The sequence below is a fragment of the Corvus kubaryi genome, unplaced genomic scaffold, assembly GCF_017639235.1.
Source record: "Corvus kubaryi isolate FWS band 111438036 unplaced genomic scaffold, C.kubaryi_AGA036_p1.0 37396, whole genome shotgun sequence".
NCBI classification, from domain to species: Eukaryota; Metazoa; Chordata; class Aves; order Passeriformes; family Corvidae; genus Corvus; species Corvus kubaryi.
Window position 1 is genome coordinate 20,382,006 of NW_024581135.1, and position 20,385 is coordinate 20,402,390.

Genomic DNA, 20,385 nt, shown 5'->3' on the forward strand with positions numbered 1-20,385 from the left:
ATAACTTTAATATCATAAAAATGAAGTCTATCACCAAGAAGCAAGATCCAAAATGCAAAGGGAAAAGGATCTTTAGGAGAACATCTATCCTAAAACAGGCCTTCCCAACACAGATCAAGTCTGACTCCACAACTCTGATTTATGGTAAGTATTCACCAAAGACAACAAGAATCCTCAAATTAGCAAGCTTAATAAAATGACACCCACAATTTGTGATTCTTGCTTCTGAAGTTCTGCAGAACAGAACAGGACAGAATAATGGTCCATTATTCACAACTTTTAAGGACAACTGACTCATCTATTCCCATCACGTCCAGACTTCTTCCTCTGCTAGCTCTGAATGAACCCAAGCTTAGGTATTCATCTGGTGAAATTACACAACATGTTCATGACATAATTGGCAACTTGCAGCTAACAAGTCTGAGCAGTGAAAACACAGCAGCCCTTTTTCTCAATACAAATCCAAGCAAGATGTATTTATGCCTCTGTACCCAAAAACATTGCTAGGCAGTTTGTTAGCACAATTTGGAGGATGAGGAAAGATATTTTATGCTTTCCTCTAGGGAAAAATATGCAGAGCATATAAGCTAAACAAAGAAGAAGAAAAAAAATAAAAAGAACTTGGCATGCTTTTTGCCATACAATGGTTTGGCGGATCTCATCCATACAAGTAGTAAAATTGGTGGTAAAATCTGTCATAAAATGGCTACGAAAGCAATCTGCTTATGTATGTGTCAAGACTGAAATATGGCAACCTTTCACATGCACAGCCATTTGTTATATACTAACTAGCATAATCTATATATAAAACTACTCAGATTTTCAAACTTAACCCATTCCACTACATTCCCTAGGAACTTCCTACCTCTAAGCAACAATGCATCTCTTTCAAGGAGTTGTAAAATCCTCAGTATTATACTGACTTGCAGTTACTCATTCAAACTAGTAAGGCCAACACAACTCCTGCCAGAACCTTCTCCTTACTGAGCTAATTGAAAGTACTTACTACTCTGTGAGGATGAAAATCACCCACAGCTAAAAAAACACTTTCCCAGTGGCAATAACCTCACTTCTGACTCACCTTAAACCATCTGCATCACCAATTACAAAATGGACAGAATTAAAAAATTAATAAAATGTAGGAAATATACCTTACCTTTTGTGACTTCAACATCTCTTCTTGTACCTGCTATATTACTGTATATCTTCCTAACAAGATCCATGTTATTCAAAAGGGCATTAAATGCATTGAAAAAGGAGAAGCTGACCTGATGTGAAACAGTCCCACCAGCTACCTTTAAAAATTAAATGAAAACAGTTAAGTGCCTTAAGCACTTTTACATCATCTTATTACAATTACAGAAACATTCATTTCAGCAAATTATGAAAGAATTAAAGATATCTTTCTATTCCTGTAACTTTTAAGATATTTTTAATAGAAACATGAGGGGAGAATTATTAGACAGGATACTATTTTTGTGGTAAGGATTAAACACTAGGAAACGATTAGGAAATAATCATATAAGTAGATTATTATTCAAGTTATCTGATAGACACATTAAAAGTGTCACTGAGTAATTTTATAAAACAGAAATGCATGCAAATGCAAATTCCTTTAGATAAAGGGACTGACTTCTTGCATCACATACACCAATGACCATTTACTTCAAAGTCCAAAGTTAGTAGCTACTATAAATTTTATGGAAGATAGTATGCCTTATGAGTAAGACAAGGCAAGATTTATAGGTAAGATAGTAAGATAAAAATTATTACTTGATCTTTTATATAAATTTCATTCTTATGTAATTTTCATACTACATATTTTCAGATTATAACTTGTATGTCATTACTTTACCTACAGATCTTGCCAAACTATCAGAGCTGTAACCATTCTACCTCTAGAATCTACACACTGATTTTCCAAATTCTGATCTGAAAAAGAAAAGAATGCAAGAGTACATAAAAGGACAAAACTGTAAGTAGTCTCCAGCTCCTGAGATGTCATATACAGAAATATAAAAACTGGATGCTTTTGCCCTAGATGACTTCCATTGGATTTGGTGATTTTAAGGGTCTTTTCCTTCATGGTTCTACAATTCTATGATTCCTCCTGTACCAAGTCATTTGCCCTGCTCTAGTGAAAAGTAAAGCAGACTAACTCAAACTGCTTCCAATGGCACTTTAGACATGTAAACCAGATTGCCAACCTTTTCACTACTGCAGCCAAGGAATGCTGCTATGTTTCCCCTGTCCACTCTATTACAAAGCTGATACTCCAGCACCAAGGCAGTGAGTGATAAACAAGTAGAAGACAAAGTCAGAGAGAAGCAGTACTATCTTCAAACATCACAGCTACTAAACACTGAATTCAAGGCACTTTTGGTTAACACTTACTGAAACTAAATTTTCTTCTACAAATGGAGTTAGCATATGGGAGCGAATGGTAACCATGATTTCATTGAAGTCCAGCCCAGTTATCAGACCACTTTTATTTTTGTCCTTCAATGCAAAGGCTTGTCTTGCATGTTCTGACTGCAGCTCCTAGAATGAATATTCAGAGATAGCAGATTAGAAGCAAATTCTGCAACTCATTGTTCACAAAACTTTCACTAATTTCATATTCTTATGCTCCATTAGGTCTGGGCACATAGACAATAGCACAACTACAGTTTAAAACTTCAAGGCCAGCTCAACTAAAATAAGAAGTCTGCATACTGATTCTATCCACAGATTCATTCCTCTGTCAAAGAAAAGCCTCAATTTAACTGTAAGGAAATATGCACTTTCACTAAATCATTTGAGAAATGAACTTCACATACCCATGTCCTGCCTGCTATCTATTCCTAATTAAATATTTAACTGCTAGAAAAACTTCTAATACTGATCTTGAAGATGCAAAGTGAGCTGATCTCTCACACATCCAAGATGAAGTATGACTGGGCTATTATATACTAACTCATTGGAAAGTACTTGAAAATAAACAGGAGGACAGTGAAAATGATATAATATGGATTTAGATTGCCCCAAACAGCTATCTCCCATAATGTCACAAATCGTCACTCATTTCAGACAATTTAAAACTCCTATACAGACTGTAAAAACCTTCATACAAAGATCACTGTGGTAACCTAACCTCAAGATAATAATGATAGTTGTAAATTCTATGTCCAGAAAAAGTTGTTTCCTTTTATTCAAGCAAACAATAAAGCACATTCAGCTGTCATTCAGACCTCTAGAAGCTGCGAAAAAAATAACCACATTCTGACAGACAATAAGAAGAGGGCAAACCATCTAGCTTCTATCACCTTTACAGTAATTTCTCAGCTCTCATAACCTCATGATCAAGGTTTTCTAGATCAGGGTACAACAAACTTGCTCTGATCCAAGTCTCCAACCCTAAAAGATGGCGTTAGACCAAATGAGAAAAACAATTGTATCTAAAAGGAAGCATAAAAATATCCAGTTTGTGTACATACTGAAATTACTGCAACCCATACCAGTCTGCCCTACTAAGGGTTTTTATCATATGATGACAATAAGAAGCTACTGTATCTTACATGGCAGTATCTTGGGGAAAAAAATCATAAACCCAGAATAGATATTTATCACTCTGCTCTGAGTTCCCAACAAACCATTTTGGAAGCAGGTGCAGAGGAGGGCCATAAAAATGACAGCGGACTGCAGCACCTCCACTATGAGAAAAGGCTCGGAGCTGGGGCTGTTTGGCCTGGAGAGGAAAAGAAAACAGAAGGCTCCTGGGAGACCTTATTGCAGCCTTTCAATACTTACAGGCGGCTTGTAAGAAAGATGGCAACAAGGGTTTTTAGTAGGGCCTGCTGTGACAGGACAAGGGGTAATGATTTTAAACCAAATGAGGATGGTAAAGCAATGCAACAGGTTGCCCAGAGAGGTGGTAAATGCTTCATTCCTAGAAACACTCAAGGTCAGGTTGAACAGAGCTCTGAGCAACCTGATCTAGTTGAAGACATCCCTGCGGATTTCAGGGGGGTTGGACTAGATGACCTTTAAAGGTCCCTTACAACCCAAAATATTCTGTGATCCTATGAGGTATTTTTATCTTGGACAATAATTACAGATTACGTCAAAGCACATCTATCACTCCTTACTTTTAAGACACTACATACAAAACTTTTATTGCATGAAGGGAGCTCTAGAAGTGCATAATCTATTTTTCTTCACGTCTACTAGACAGGCAATTGTAAGTTACATCACAAGGTGGTCACTGTATGGTAATTGATGGAATTCAGTGCCATTACCAACAACTCTGTGAACTTCTTTTCCATGAATTACAGTGTAAATTTCTGCTACTTTGCTCTTTCTCTATCCTTTCTAGATGACATTTTCCTTTTCTTCCTTCTAGTATAATGTTCAATTCATAACATGTTTTAACTGTAACTTTTTGTCTTAGCATAAAGCGCAGTTCAACAAGTGAAATTCTTTAAAGCCCAATTCCTAAAGGGTAGTTCAGCAACATCTCAGGAAATCAGATTTATCTCCTGCAAGCTGGCTGCATTTAAGACTGAACTCCCAGTATATGTGTGGTAGCATGCATGCCAGTGAGAGAAAAAAAGTGGTAAGTATTAGAATGTTTATAAAACTAAAAGAAATGTTACATAACCTAAAACCTCTATAGGGGAGTTTTTATCGTCAGTAACAACTGGCTATATTAAGGACGCTAACTTTCTCTCGTAGAGTTTAGTTTTGCTATTAAATGCCTATGACAGAAAAAGTAGACCCTCAACCCAGTTTAACAACGATCAGTAAAATGGTTAACTTCATAAACAGTGTGTTTTGTCCCATTCTTTTAAAGGATGGTATTCAAGTTAAAGCACATTGAGTACACACTGCTTACAAAACTGGTAGAGAGAAATAACAGTTCATCATTAACTGTCAGGATTAGTATCAGATAAGGATTATCACTACCAGAACAAACTCAAAATTTTAAATGGTATTAGTGTATTATTAAAAGTTAAATGAATCTCAGTTCCAACTTTGGAACAAGGTTAACAACTGACCTGAAGAAACTGAGTGAACTCTGAATAGTTAAGATGCTTCTTCCTGTTATGTCCAAAATGCAGTCGAATAAACTCACAGTCCCAGTTGAACGGGATTTGAAGATGAGTAACAGTTTGTTCAAATATTTCTTTGACATTTGCTTTGGGGAGGGAAAAACAAGAGGTGAGCCCTGGGGTACAGTAAATCTACAAACATTCCAGGAAGGATACAAAAGTTAAGATTTTCAGCAGCTGTTTAAGAAGTGTTTTAGCTTGTTAAGAATAATTGCTAACCGAACCTTTACAGACCTGTAAAAGAACACATTTGAGACACGACATGATACTTTTTGTATTATTGCATAAAACCTTGGAGTGAGTGTTTTATTTAGTTTTAATTAAGAAGCAATTTCCCTCATACATGACAAATAAAAGCTATTTTGCATTCTGATATAAAAATCAATAGTGGTTCTCTGTCTCTGCCAGGAGTCAAATTAAGCCCTTTATCAAGAGCTCGAATACCTGCACTACAATCTCAGGCAATATTTGTCATACTAGGTATGGTTTGATTGAAACTTGATTATTACAATCACACTGTCTGAATATGGCTATTGAAGATAGGTATAAGAAATGACATCTAAAACATATCATTAACTCAGCAGAAAGCACGTTATTAGATGCTTTTGATAAGGCCTTAGCACAAAAATCAAATCCTATAAAACATAATTGGTAGTCTCAGTTATTAAAATATTTTAAGATAAGTGAAGATAGAGATGTTCTCTTTTAAATAAAGAAAAAACCTGCCATTTCAGATTATGGAATTCTCCACATGTATACTGTACAATTGAAATCTCAATGCTAAACATATCATCTGAATTCAGTCAAAAACCTCATCTGAAAAACAGCATGCATTATTCATACACAGCATTGCCATGGTGCAAAACAAGCCTGTTTTTTGTGCAGATTATCAAACACATGAACTGTATAACAGGACATCTACCCATACCACAGGAACACTTTTGAAAATTGCCCTCACAGTACCTGAAGTGGTTTATCAACCTAGAATCTGCTAACAACCAAAATAAAATGTGGCACAGAGCTTAAATTTAAGACTAAATACAAAATGTTTTAGCTGATAACACGCCTCTTCTTCTCTATGTTTAAACAGTTTTGCTGAAAGACAAAACGCAATGAGAAGAACCTTAATTATCATTTGATAACTCTACCAAGACCTATTTACTTGAAGTAAATGTATGCTTTTTCTATCCTAAAGGACTACTTGATTCATTCATTGTTTCAATTCTATAGTCTTTCTACTAGTTCTAGATCAAATCTAGGAAATCCACTGTATGGTTTTATCTTTTCAGTGAGGAAAGAAAGGGAAATGTCCAGAATGTATGTGTCAAAACAGGGGTGCACAAAGCAGGATTCTTTGGTTAGATTACTTCCTTCACAGTTAGACTGAGATTACATATTCAAATGGCAGATTATGGCCAGTGATTTAACCCTTACATAAAGGTCAAACACAAGAGTCAAAACCCTACAGTTTAAACCAGTTTCCACTGCAAGGTAGGCTAAAGGATTTGTTAGGGTCAATAAGAAACCTAAAAACTACTCTGACTGTTTGTAACTGTCTACTCATACCTACTCATCAGTATCAATATCCAAGGTGAGGGTTAAGAAAAAAAGAGAGAAAGCGCCAAATACATAGTGCTCAACTATTTTATTTTGCCATACTTCCTTTGGAAATTCCCTCTGCAATAGAGTTTTACATCACTGTTGCAGATCAAGGAATCAAGGTATGCACGTTTCAATTCCCTACTCACCACTAATTCACTGCAGCTTTTGGCCAAGCTAGAGTCTCCATGTACTACAAACACAAACAGGTCAGTGCAGGTCATTATGGAGCCTGAAAAATGGCAATGAACTGTGAACAGAGCAGAAGACAGGCCTGCTTCACTGGATCTATTGGCTTGGCTACTAATGTACAAACAAGGGTGCCAACTGGCTACTACCTACATATATGTAAAACTGACATCTAATGCACACTGAGCTCCCCTAATGAAAACTTAGAAAAGAATGTGTTGAAGCAGCCAGAAAATTTAAATCATATTTTCACTTGTTTCCAGTAGTTACTTCTCTTAACCTTAGAGAAAGGTAAAAACAGTACCTTTTTTCTTTAGAAATTTTATTTTCTTATCCATCCATGTTCACAGAGACATATTTTTCTCTTGTTTTTCGTGAGACTTAAGCCCCTGATGTTCTCATAACTCTCAAGCATTTAACTGTATATACTTCAAAAACAATCAATTTCCTACCCTCAATCTTTTTCTTCATAAAAACATTTACAACTACTCATCAACATATCTCAAGATTCTTCAGCACATAAAAATAATAGTTAAATTAATTAATAAATTTATATTCAATAGTTGAGTGTATTGGTACTTGATGAATTCCAGAAATGCCTAACTAGCTTTAATAAATGGTATCCAAACTAGCTTGTTGCTTCTCTGAAAACTGAGGTGCCTTATCCATTTCTCTTTCCCAGGCAATCCCTCTCACATGCAGTAACGTATTCTGCATATATTACAATAGTCTCAGCTTGAACATATGCTCTTGTACGTAACAATTAATTCCATGTTGGCTTGGTTTATGAAACGCTTGGGGTACAGAGGCAAAACTGTGCACTAGTTCTGAAAAATCACCAAACCACAGAATGGTTTGAGTCAGAAGGAACCTTAAAGATCCCCTAGTTCCAGTCCCCCCGACATGGGCAGGGACACCTTCCACTAGACCAGGCTGCCTAGAGCTCCATCCAACCTGACCTCGAGCACTTCCAGGGATGGGGCATCCACAGCTTCTCTGGGAAACCTATGCCAGTGCCTCACCACCCTCACAGTAAAGTAACTGCCCCAGTCAAACCCATGGAAACATTAAATACAATTTTCCAAAGCCACCTGAGATTCTCACGCGCCTCTTGGTAGGTGCTAAAACTTACTACATCTACCCAAGAGCAGGGGTGCTTTCTTCACAATATATCAACAATACCTTTATAATCCAACTCTGTTGGCTCTTCTATTATATTAACGGAAACAGCCATCACCACAGCCAGTAACTTATGATGAGAAGCAGCAAACAGCCAATGCAAACATTGCAGAAATTATACACAACGTGATCATCAGCTACACTTTCACCACTGAATTATCATCAAATGTTTAATTTTTAATTTTTTTTTTCACAGTAGAAGCAAAGCACTGACAACAAAGAAAACAGGCAACATTAAGGTACAGATGCTGGCTTTGCCTTTTTTTTTTTCCCTCTTCCTCAGTCAAAACCTAGTAATGCTTCTAAATTAAGATAAACTACACATGTTTCAAATTTCCAACAGAGCTATTCTGCAGGGGGCAAACAGCAAATTATTTTTCAAGCCTTTCATTTTAGTTTGACATTTTACAGAATGCATTCAATGTCCCTGTCAATACATGTTGCTCATTTACTAATGTCTTCTACTCTTTGCTCACCTTTCTGCGGTGGAATTCTTTCCTACTGAGCCGATAACTTTCTTTCCAGGCTTATAGTAATGCATTTTCTTTTCAGATAGGCATACAAGTCAGCAGCCTGATGACATACTCAACTTACCATGAGCCCCAGGAACAATAAACCTACTACTCTAGTGTACTAGTACATTACCTCCAAGGCGACACACATTCTCTCAAGATTGCTTCAGCATTTCCCCACCCAATCATTTTAAACAAATTATAGATGCCTGGAGCAGCTATCTGCAGGCAGCACACACATGACTGGCTCAACTTCCATCAAGCACTGTTACCTATCAGGCTCAGAAAAACGATACAAAACCCCAGAGATTCTAGGCAATAATCAATGTCATATACGGAGGAAGAATACTTTAAATTATAAACACTATGATGTCTCGTTGGTGGCCCATTGTGGGGGTGAGCTCAATACTCCAAGTAAACCTTGAGGCAGTACCTATTATTTATTTTGACTTATCAGCTCCCCAAGAAGCAGAGTGGAAAGCTCATACAGTTCTAGTGCCATCAACCTGTTAACAGTTTGCCATTCCCATGCACCAGTGATAAAAAAGCAATCACACTTGTTAGGGGCACAAAAATACAAAAGTGGTAAGTTTTAAGCAGCAGCATAAGTATGGTAAAGATCTGTTGTTTAACAAGGTTGTTTTGGGTTTTTTAAAATCTGTCTACTCAGTAATCCACTGTCCAATTTGTGCATAATTCAGGCCTAAGGTACATAATTAATTTTAACATTTACATGTTGCTATTTTTCACTACTTCTGCTAACAGTATGTTTTCACTTTGAAGCACAAAATAAGGAACCACAGTTAAAGGCAGAAAGATATTTTTGTAGCACCTGATGCCACAGAAGTATATTGGGTAATCCAAACGTAATACAATAATTACTTTTATGTGAGAAATTTTAACTAGATATAGTTACATTTTATTTCTACTCTTATTTTAAAAAGATTAGTGATTCTATTGAAAGATGAATGACAGCCACATTAAATTGTCAATACATATAATTTTAACATGAAGTTCTCCTTTTCTGTTCCCACTTGTTGAAGCATGGTTTGAAAAAAAATTATCATTATCAAGAGGAGGGGGTCCCATCCCATTCTGCATTGCTCACAAGTATTTAGAACTATAGTTTAAGCCTGAAAAGAATTATACAACACAAAACAAAAAAAAAGGAAAAAAGGAAGTCCTAACAGTGATGTTTCCTATGTTACTTGCATGTGTTAAGCAAAAGACACTTTGAAAACAGGCAACTAATGTACAGCTCACAGGAGGCCAAAAAAAATAGCAGTTCTGGTTTACAGCACAGTTGATGAAAACATGGATTTTTCCCTCATATCCTCACATCTGTAGTCATGTGATTATGAGTACTTTTCTGTTTACATTTTAAAAGGTTTCCAGTCTTTATGGTTGCCAATACCATTTTAGAAAGCAGAACTTTTCAGATTGAATCCAAATCCTAGCATTTTCAATCCAGCTGCCCTTTTATAAATGGTGAAGTACTAAGTGAGTACTAGACGTGCTCTCTGTTTTCTGAAAAGTAATACTCATAAGCAAAGCACTAGCTTGTATAATACAACTCCTTTCTTTTGTTCTTGCTCATCTTCTTCCAGTGTTCTCAAACTCTATGTCCTGATTAAGGGAAACCTGAACTTTCTCTATCAGATTAAAATTTGTCTAAGAAAACAGACTGGTCAAAACTTCAGTATCCTTGTATACTCAAATTCTGAAACTATTAAATCGTTATTTATTATTTCAATTCACCAATATTGTACAATTTTCACATAGTTGCATTAGGAGGCATCTGATCACCTTCCTTCCCTCAATGCCTTTGAAGAAGATGCTGTTATACTCTGCAAAATAGTTGTAATTAGATTTTGAGCACAGGATGTTTTTAAAAGCCTTAAGTTCAGTTCCATAAATATTTTCCAATTATCTCCAAAATAATTCTGAATACAGAAGAATCGCAAACATATTTAGCTCTATCTTTCTATCCATATCAGCAAGTGTATTTAACTGAAAAAGCATCTCTGAAACTCTCCAATTTATCAGAGAATGGCTTTCTTTGTGGTGACTCTACCAGGAAGAACAGCTGGAAAATGCCTTGAAACTGTATATTCCAATTAAAAGTGATGCAATCCAGATCGTTGTGTGGTGTGCCAGAGAGATAAATTACAAAGAATCCTTTTACTCCCAGTTAGACAACCTGTTTTTCAGAAAAGTTTCGCAGATAATCACAGACTTCACCTTTCAAAACACAGTAAGGATTATCTGCTTTGACACCGGAAAAAAACTAATAGCTTGAGCAGATTTAATATTCAGGTTTGCTTTAACCCGAATTCAGGTCAAAAGATCTGCACAGAACAGAAATAAAAATAATATTCCTAAGTAGAATAGTATTAATTTTATGGAGTGTTTTTGAATATTTCACTCATGTTAAGTAGCACAGTCAATACATCCCACAATCAAAAGAGCACAGCGCTTGTCAGTCTTCTCTGGCTACAGACAACAACCTGAAAAAAGATCACTTGTCTTCATCAGCTTTAGCTGCTAGCATTTAAATATTTTATGGATAATGCGGTATTGTATGGGCCCAGCAGCAACACATTTTGCATAAAATATTCACCTAGGAAGCATTTATGAAGATGTAGGAGCACTTGATTAGGAATATATACTTTTTCTCTATTTCTCCATGATTAAAAACTTATTTAAACTACAACCATATCAATGGGTTACGAAAATAGTCATTTTACTGCTTTTTATTCACCAAGCTGACAGCAAGTCCAGTGCAGCTGAAACACGTAGTGAGTACTGAGCATGCTGTGTAGTTTGCTCAAACAAAGTAGGTCCAGTTTCATGTTCTTACATGGGCCTACTTTACAAACGTTGCTGAATACCAACTACACATTTATGGCAGTCATTCATACAGGATTTCTGCATGTCCAAAGCTCCTGGATAAGTGTCCCAAAGCAGTAAGAAAGTAGTAGATGACATTAAAGTGATAGAAGGTTTCATGTTTCAACATCTGATATTGCAGACAAAGACACTGATTAGCTTAGCATACAAGTACTTCTACAAAATAGTTCCTGAAGTCGTCTTCTAAGACAGTTCTTCTGTGACACAATTAATAGTTTCATCACTGGAGAGCTGGAAGCTAAGTATTTTAAGAGACTCGTAGCAGACTGAGGCTCAAGAGGACTGCAAAATGCTGAAGTGCTTGAGAATGGTTCAAAATCATGTCAGTAAATAAATCCTAAACAGAAGTGAACCCAACTAGAGCAGCTTGCTTCCAAAAACACCGACAGCTCTGAAATTCAACAAGCATACTTAACTTCCCCCAGATAATTGAAAACTTGAGTAGATGAGAATATTTTTTGAGAACACGTTATCTCACAACCAGTGTTGGTTCAAGTTACTGGTCTAACAGACCCAAGTTGATTCTGTCCCTTGCTTTGGATGCACAGTGCAGAAAACCTCAGTAAATCCATGTTGCTTCTGGCAAGACTTACTGGTTTGAGATAGCTTTGGCATCAATGCAATCACATCCACAGAGCGTTTCATCTGAGCTAGAGAATCTTGACTCATGTTTGCTCCCATAACCAACACGGTTTACCTCAGACTGGATACATTACAGAGTCTATAAAAAACCTAACTTGTCTGATAGTGATTCTCACACCAACTGGCTAAACTTAGCACCATTTCAGCATATTTCTAATAATTTACTAAAACTTTTAACTCTAAAACTTGTGTTTCTATTTTGTCCTGTTTTTACATGAAACTAAACTCTGTGCCTTTCTGCTTCTGTGGCATGAAAATGAAGAGTGCAGGTCTCATTTACAGAACAGCCGTAAGACTGACTTGGAAACTGACTGCAGGGTTACCAAATTCTGAAGATGTCATGTATCATCATTAACATTTTTCACAGTTGTATTAATATGTATTATATGCGTATTAAGTAAAAATAAGTAGCCCGTGTTACAAACAAACAAACAAGCCAAGATAAAAAAACAGCACTAAATGTGGGAACAGTAGCACAAAAAATATGTACCATGTTATGTTAATAACAATGTTAAATTGCAATATAATTAATTTTGCAAAAACACCCCAAGAAACCAATAGTAAATTTAAAATTCCCTCAAGAATTTCCTTTTCAAGATTTATCAGCCTTACAAAAAAATTCAGCAAGAAAGATACAGAGAAAACCACCAATTTTCTACTTTACAATTTCTCATTTGTGTTTTCTTTTAGACTTTAATTATATAAAAATAACAATCCTCAGTCTGATTGAGGAATTTGTATATAATCTGAAATGGCTTTTTGTTCAATTACGGAACCAGCTGTTTCACGTGTGCTCATGAGAGCTACCAAGTTCAAACCTCCATTTTGTAAGATTATTAAATAAACCATCGTTAACACGGTCACGCTGATTGTAGTGGTTTGTCCAATTCCTAATGACTGCATTTACTGACTTCACTTTTATTTAAATTCTAAAATATTTTCTTTTCAAGATGTTGTGCATCCAAATTGCTTAGTACCTGACTCTTCAGTTAATGATGTAAATTGACAGGCATCCTAAGTCAAACAGTTCATTTCCATAAAAAGACATTTGCTTTTTTTTCCCCAACAAGTTACAGTAATTGTCATAAGAATGAAAGAGTACAAACAGCAATTGGTTACAAATGCAAGCATAGTTTGTATTTTCTTTATTGAGTGCTTTATTCTTTTGGATAGAAATAACATTTAATTCTCATTTCATATTATTAAAATTCTTACCATTGATTTATCTAATTTTCATAAACATGAAGCTTTAAAAATAAAGCCTAGTCCTCCTTGAACTGCAATGTTAGCAACAGTTATTTAGCAATATCATAAAGCAGTATAGTTAGCCTAGAGAATTTAGTCTGATTACTAACTCACGTGATTAGGTAACAAAACCAAAGGCCAGACTTTCTTCCTAATTTTGCAAATATATGATCTAGTTGTAAGTTACACTCATAACATTAAAGTAAGATTTGCTCCTCAAGAAAAGGAACACTACCACAGGAAATCAAATTATTAGACCTCCTTAATTTCTATATTGAGCTCTTACTGTATGAAATGACAATTATTCAAAGATATGTGGAGATCCAGAACATATCTTAAAACTCCCTCACTGTTGAAGGAGTTTGAAATCCAGGGTATTGAATTTTACTTAGGATGACACTGAACATCATGGTATTTACTACTTCAGGAAAATGAAAAATCTTGATTCAAGAAGACAGAGAAAAATGTATTTTGTCTCTGTATACTTCTTAAGCTTGAATTGAGAGAGAAAAAAAAAGTTCTACTCATGCAGAGTCTTAGGAAAAAAGTACAGTACTGCACAAAATGCATTTCTATGCACCTGTCATCATGAACCATTATTATGACAGATATTATAATAATCACTTTCTTAAACTGTTTTTCTTTAGGTATTCTTACCAAATGTTACTTCTCCACTGCCATTCTTGTCAAATAACTGAAAAGCAACAACGAATATTGCATCTGGAGTACACAAAACAGATTCAAATGCCAAAAATTCTTGGAAGGAAATTAACCTAGAAAGGAAAACGGAAAAGTTATAAAGATTTTTTTAAATTGTTCATAATACCAATGATAATTTGCATTTGATACTCTAGAAAAAAGTTTGATCCAAATATTAAATAAAATTCTAACTTAAAATAATTAACACTCTAGAGACTGAAAAGTATGTTACATTCAAGTAGTTAACATTTATGCAACTCAGTTTATTCCTCTATGAAGCAACGGAATTCTTCCTATCCATCAACACCAAAATACAATCAATTCTAACTGAACACCTACAAGTTATTACTTGTAATTATAAGTGTAATCAGACAGCATTTAAAAATTAAGACATAAAAACACCACAAAAATTATAACACCATGAAATTTACAGGTCTGTCATTGTATTACATATGTATTTCTACTAAGGTACTGTAATGCAAGTACAGGAATACACTATAAAACATACATTTCTTTAAAACAATACATAACATTCATAAAAAACAAACAGGTTCAGAAAAAGTTATACTTTACTATGCATATGGAAAGGATATTACACTTCAAATGTGATATGAACCGCCAAGTCATGTACTCGGGGCCAATAAAGAAGGAACATAAATATATTTGGACTCAAGGACAGACATGACAAGGCAGGGAAGGATTTGAGTGTAACAGCAGATCACAAGATTCTGAGCTGTGTATGCAAGACAGTCATTATGCACAACTCAGGATGCACTAGTAAATCCAAGTCCTTGTCACCAATGTATAAACTCAAACTTGAATGTATGCATAGATAACTTACTAGGATAATAATAAGTAGCTTTTCTAGAGGAATTCTGCTTATTCTGACCAACACAAAAAAAAAAAACCTTTAGAAGGGATCCTAATGTTCATGTATGAACAGCTGCAGAAAGATAAACCTGAAGCTAAGAGCAGATAAAGGATAATGCTGGCACAAGAAAATAACAGGACAGATGACAGGATATATATTTTAGCATTAAATAATCAATGGGAATAAGAATTTCAATTACATTTTTTATATTCAACAAAAAATTTACCATATATCAGTAAATGCTGTTAAAGCAGAGAATATCGCTGTTTCCTAGAACTTTACCTAGAAAATGTACATAATTGATCTGAACTTGGTACTCATCATACGAAATCATTAGCTCATAGTGATTACTTCAAACATTACTGCTTACTGCTAAAGAGTCAAGTATAAATTTTGTTCCCTGCAAGAAAAAAAAAGAAAAATCACAGTATTCACACTATTATTACTTTATCTAGTTTTTCCCTGTCAAAGTACACACGAAGCAGAATTGAGATACTTTAAAGAGGTTAAATATGTTAACATTCTTGTATATACGCACTGCGCAGGAAATACAGAAAAACCTAATGACTTTGAAAATAATTAAGATATGGAAAATACAAAATTATCATATTTAAGCCACAAAAATCAGAGATATGAGAATGGTTCTTCACATGCAAAGTCAATTCCATCCAAAGGATGATCTTGATAAATAAAAGGTTCGTATCAAAGAAATAAATGTTCCTTTAAAATAATTGTAAATACTATCATTTCAAAATATACCTTACACACAAGCATAAAGCTGAAACAAATTGATTCCTAACCAGGAAGCTTCATAACTGACAAGATCAAGTGCTGATCTCTGGAGAATGCATTCATAGATGCCTGAACCTGAAAGATGTCTTCAGAGGTCTCACTATAACAGTGCCTACAGCAAAAGGAGATAGACACATTCAACTTCCTTTCCACATATTCAACTCCCAATGCCTAAGAGCAGGGATATCCTCTGTGATCCTCCATTAGCCATTAGGGCGGACATAACAGGAGCTGGATTAAACAGAATGATGGAGCTTCCCACCCAATCACTCAGTACTCAAGTATCATCCTGTGAACCCACTGCATTACAGAGTACATTACAGTATCAAATCACTCACTTTTCATTTTCTCTGTAACATTTAAAAAAATTTCTTTTCCTCTGATTTCTTCTGTACTGCTACCTTTCAAAAGCATACAAAGTAACCCACGTGTTTGCAATTCTTCTCTTTCCTTTTTTCTACTACTTTTCTCATTTTTTCCCACACAACATAGCTTTTTAGACATTATGTATAGCTCTGTTGTGACTCTCCATTATATGAAATATCAATTCTTTCTTGGGGACTTCACTTAAGAACACATTTCCAGATTTAAGAACGATGTGATGATAAAAAGAATACCCAGAAACAATCAGTTAAAATGAAGAATTTTGAATTACTACTGTGAAATTTTGATGTTCAAAGGGGGAAGAAAATCTTTTACCTAGTTTTGGCATATATATATATATATACACACACACACACACACACACACATATAAATATATAAGTAAGTATATTCTTCAGAGAGGGTATTTATCCTAATTTCAAAATCAGTGCCTGCACCTGAAGACACAGGAATGCTTTCAGCATCAGTGAAATCCTATTGTACTAAATAGGTACCAGGCAAGTTTAAACCAAATTCTAATTTAGAGGTCATCACATAAATTTCTTTATGCACAAGAATATGCACTTGTAACAATGAGGAATAAACATTTTGGAAGTGAACAGTCATCTGTTTTAAGAACTACTTTACCGAGTTCCACTAAAGCAAACCACTCGTGTACAGCAGTAATGGGAGAGGCAATAGTTCTCTGGAACAGTTAAGTAAGGATCAAGTTAACATTAGAAAAAAAGTAAAAACATGGTTTTTTTAAACACATGCCTATACAGAGCCAGTTCCAAAATGTGCTGTTTCTGTAAAGTGCCAAACTTAAACCTAAAAGAAATAAAAAAATATTAACAATGGAAGCAGTCACCAACCCTCTGAGTATTTATTTCAAGGGCAAGCAAGGCTAAGAGAATATGATAGCAGATACAGGAATGAAATTTTCTAACAGAACCCAAAGCTTCTCAATGACTTGCTGCATGACACTGGGCTGTCGTTTAATGTACAGGTATACGCATGGAACAGGACTACTGATACTTCCTTGGACTTCATAAAGTAACCTTAAGTCCTTGGAAAGATGCAATGCATCCTGGAATTCAGTTGAAGACTACAATAATTATTCATGCTATTAGAGTCTGGATTTTGATATATTACAGATCACTACAAATAAAAGAATGTGAATATAAAAAAAATGATGATGATAATGGAGCTATAATAAATTCTTCAGATTAAATATAGATTAAATATAAATATAGATTAAAACATTTAGAAAAAAGTTTCAGAAAGTATTCAAACAATTAAGCATTATACACTTCAAACTATATGGTTGTGCAAAATAAAAATCCCACTCATCCCATAAAGAAGGTGATAAAGCACACTTACCCATACTTGATTATCTCGCTTCAAATATTACCCAGATTTTTAAAAAAGCAATAAACAAAAATAACAAAAATCTTATTCACAGGGAAGGTAACAAAAAGCAATGCCTGAAAGTTCTGTTGTAGCAGTAAAACAAATGATTTCCTACTGTAAGAAAGACCCTTTTGTAAGACTTTTTCTGAAGAAATGCATACCATAAAAGATAACCAACAGCTTTCAGAGAAACAAGATGCTAAGCATGTTGGTTTACTTTATCAATTAAACTATTATTTGAACAGATGCATACAAAATTACCTTTTCAATCCATAATAAAGCAACAAACTGCAGCCATGCATTGGAAACAGAGACAGGTTACTTAAATTTATCAAATGTATGTATAATCAAATATATTATCAAAGTGCTGCAGCCTGATGAAAAGAAAAATCATGTAGCATTACATCAAACAGGAGATCCTATATTTGTCATTTAGAGTAAGAAGTATACAGCACATACAATTTCATTTCTACAGCACAGATACTGTGCAAGCTGCTCAAGATACTAAGCAAACTAATAAAATGTTCTAGAGCAGAATGCAGGAGAACAAAACCAAAATTTAAGTAACCAAGGAAGTTAAGGAGCTGCCAATTTAAAATAAGTTACATTTTTATATTTACAAATGTATTGTATTTTAACAGCATTTTCTTCTCTACAAAGTAACTACTCACTTCTGCATTCTTGACCTCTTCTCTGATCCATCTTAACCTTCTCACTTTACTTTAACAATGTCCATGCCTCCTACTACAATCCAAGGCCAAAACTAGAATCTTACATACAGCAGAAGAAAGGGTTCCTTGGAAGACAAATGAGTTAGAGGGCACTACCTCAGCGGAGCAGACATTTTGTAAATTAGTTTCAGAGAACTGTCTAAAAGCAAGCAGGAGCTGGAAAAGCTTTATGCAGTGTGACCTGATCTTGATTAGGCAAACAACTTCTTCCTCCACAGAGTCACTACTGTCTCTAAGTCAGCACTTTAAAAAAGACCTCAGTGGTTTGATTTGAATTGCACACTACAGAAATAAAAAAGCTCTTCCATATTTTCATGTTTAATTACAGGTACTGAAGACTCTAAACAGTACCTAAAGATGGATGCGGACACACAGAAAAGAACTTCTCCAAGGCAACCCTACTACACTAAACTTACCTGCCATTCAACTTCCTCAGCTTTTGTAGAATTTAACAAAATATCATCAAAATAAATCTTAACTTAAAAAAAACCCCATGTCAAACACTGCCATTTTTTCTGTTTTCAAAAATGTATAGTCTATTGTACTTGTGAAAAAAACTTCTCATTTAAATAAACCTAAAGTGTAATAAAATCAATAATGTATTTCAGAAGATGAAGTTATCAAACTCATGCACTCACACATTTACCTATGCACTACAAGTTTCAAATGGAAAGCAAAATTCTCACCCATCCTTAGTTTGATCTGCCACTCCAGCCAACAGCTGCACTGTTTTAGGATTGTGATGCAGATCTGTATGAAGTCCTAGGTATTTTTGCACAAAATCCTCTGGGGTCATGTAATGTTCACCATCTTTCTCAACACTTGCATACTAGAGTAAAAATAAAAAACCAAAGGAACACAAACAAAAATTAATCCATTTAGATGCTGATTATTGGCAATTACCAAATTAGTATCTTTACTGAATATAACTTAAAATGGTGCACAACTGTCTGCACGTAACTGCTCTGAAATTAAAGGGCTAGATTAAACTAAGAGTGTTACTGTACTAGTTTTATACTAACAACAGTTAGATTCCCCTGTACAATAGATATGTTCACATAATGACCAGTATCTTCTAATTAAAAGACAATTACATATTTCAGAAACTGTCAGGTAATTGCAAAAATTTATAAAACTTACAACCATGCTGTAGCGTTCCATTTGTAGCTACACTGAAACCACAGCTCATAAATTTTCTTACAATTTCTAGTAGCAGATATCTTCTGAATAATTGTTCCTGATCTTTATTATGACTATTTTGGAAAATATGTATTACTTCTTTTCTCTTTTTGTGAGAAATAAATGTTCAGAGTAATTTTTATCCTTAAACTAATGTTTTTAAGGAAAAATTCACACACACAGACAGTGCTTGCTTCACCATCTCGTGTATCTCTTCCACAGTATCAGCCCCTCACATCACCTCATCAGCTCTCCCTCTTCCACCCTATAGCTGTGATGACAGCTGTTTGCAAGACTGCACTGTAAACAAGATTACTGAATTTATGGAGAACTAAAATAAGAGTATTTTCACTAAAACAGGAACACAAAGCAATGGACAGGAATCCCTTAATTCAGCATTCCTGCCAGTATGACAGCACAATGAAATTGTGGCTTCCTTGAATCAGCTCTGAAAGGTTTTCTTCTCAGCTGTACACACAAGTGACTGAAAAATGCCTTCCAAAGCACAGTTCTGCTGCAAGACATGAAATCCAAAGAAAATTATGTATGAAGGACCACCAAACATGCAGAGTATGGAGCATATCTTCAAGAATCACTGAAGTCAACTGTATGACAGTAGAGTGCATATCGAAGACAGTCAAAATCTAAACACCATTTTTTTTTTCTCCAGACACCAGTTTATTGGAGTTTATCATAAATAATAATTCATAATAATACCTTTCACAATAAAAACTGTTTGGGCAAAGTTTTGTTAAAAAAATTTTGAGATAAAAATAATCATTGAGCTCCATATGAGAAGGTCACGGCATTTTGGAAGAGTTTGGCAGCAAGTCAATAAATTAAAGCCTAACAAAGTAGCTCTGCATGTAAATACATTAGTCCTATGTTTTCACCATATAAATTAAGTCAAGAATCTCTTTGATCAAAATAAGCAATTTCAAATTATAACTTGAATGTAAAACATACCACATC

General features: G+C 34.8%; 1 protein-coding gene across 3 annotated transcripts in view; it reads right to left on the bottom strand.

Annotated features, from left to right (window-relative positions):
• The window catches only part of SLC25A12 (solute carrier family 25 member 12), a 47,729-nt gene that overhangs the window by 24,134 nt on the left and 3,210 nt on the right, over window positions 1-20,385 (bottom strand). For 2 of the 3 annotated variants that reach the window (XR_006018142.1, XM_042040634.1), the window contains exons 3-7: window positions 18,921-19,063; window positions 14,024-14,139; window positions 5,037-5,176; window positions 2,395-2,541; window positions 1,157-1,295 (exon numbers count right to left, since the gene is read on the bottom strand). Coding sequence is in view for 2 of the 3 variants with exons in the window: in XM_042040634.1 (XP_041896568.1) it covers window positions 1,157-1,295; window positions 2,395-2,541; window positions 5,037-5,176; window positions 14,024-14,139; window positions 18,921-19,063 (685 nt within the window). In the remaining variant the exon portion in view is untranslated. Of the gene's footprint in view, window positions 1-1,156; window positions 1,296-2,394; window positions 2,542-5,036; window positions 5,177-14,023; window positions 14,140-18,174; window positions 18,300-18,920; window positions 19,064-20,385 lie in introns of those variants that run through there. The other variant, XM_042040635.1, reaches the window with a different exon arrangement.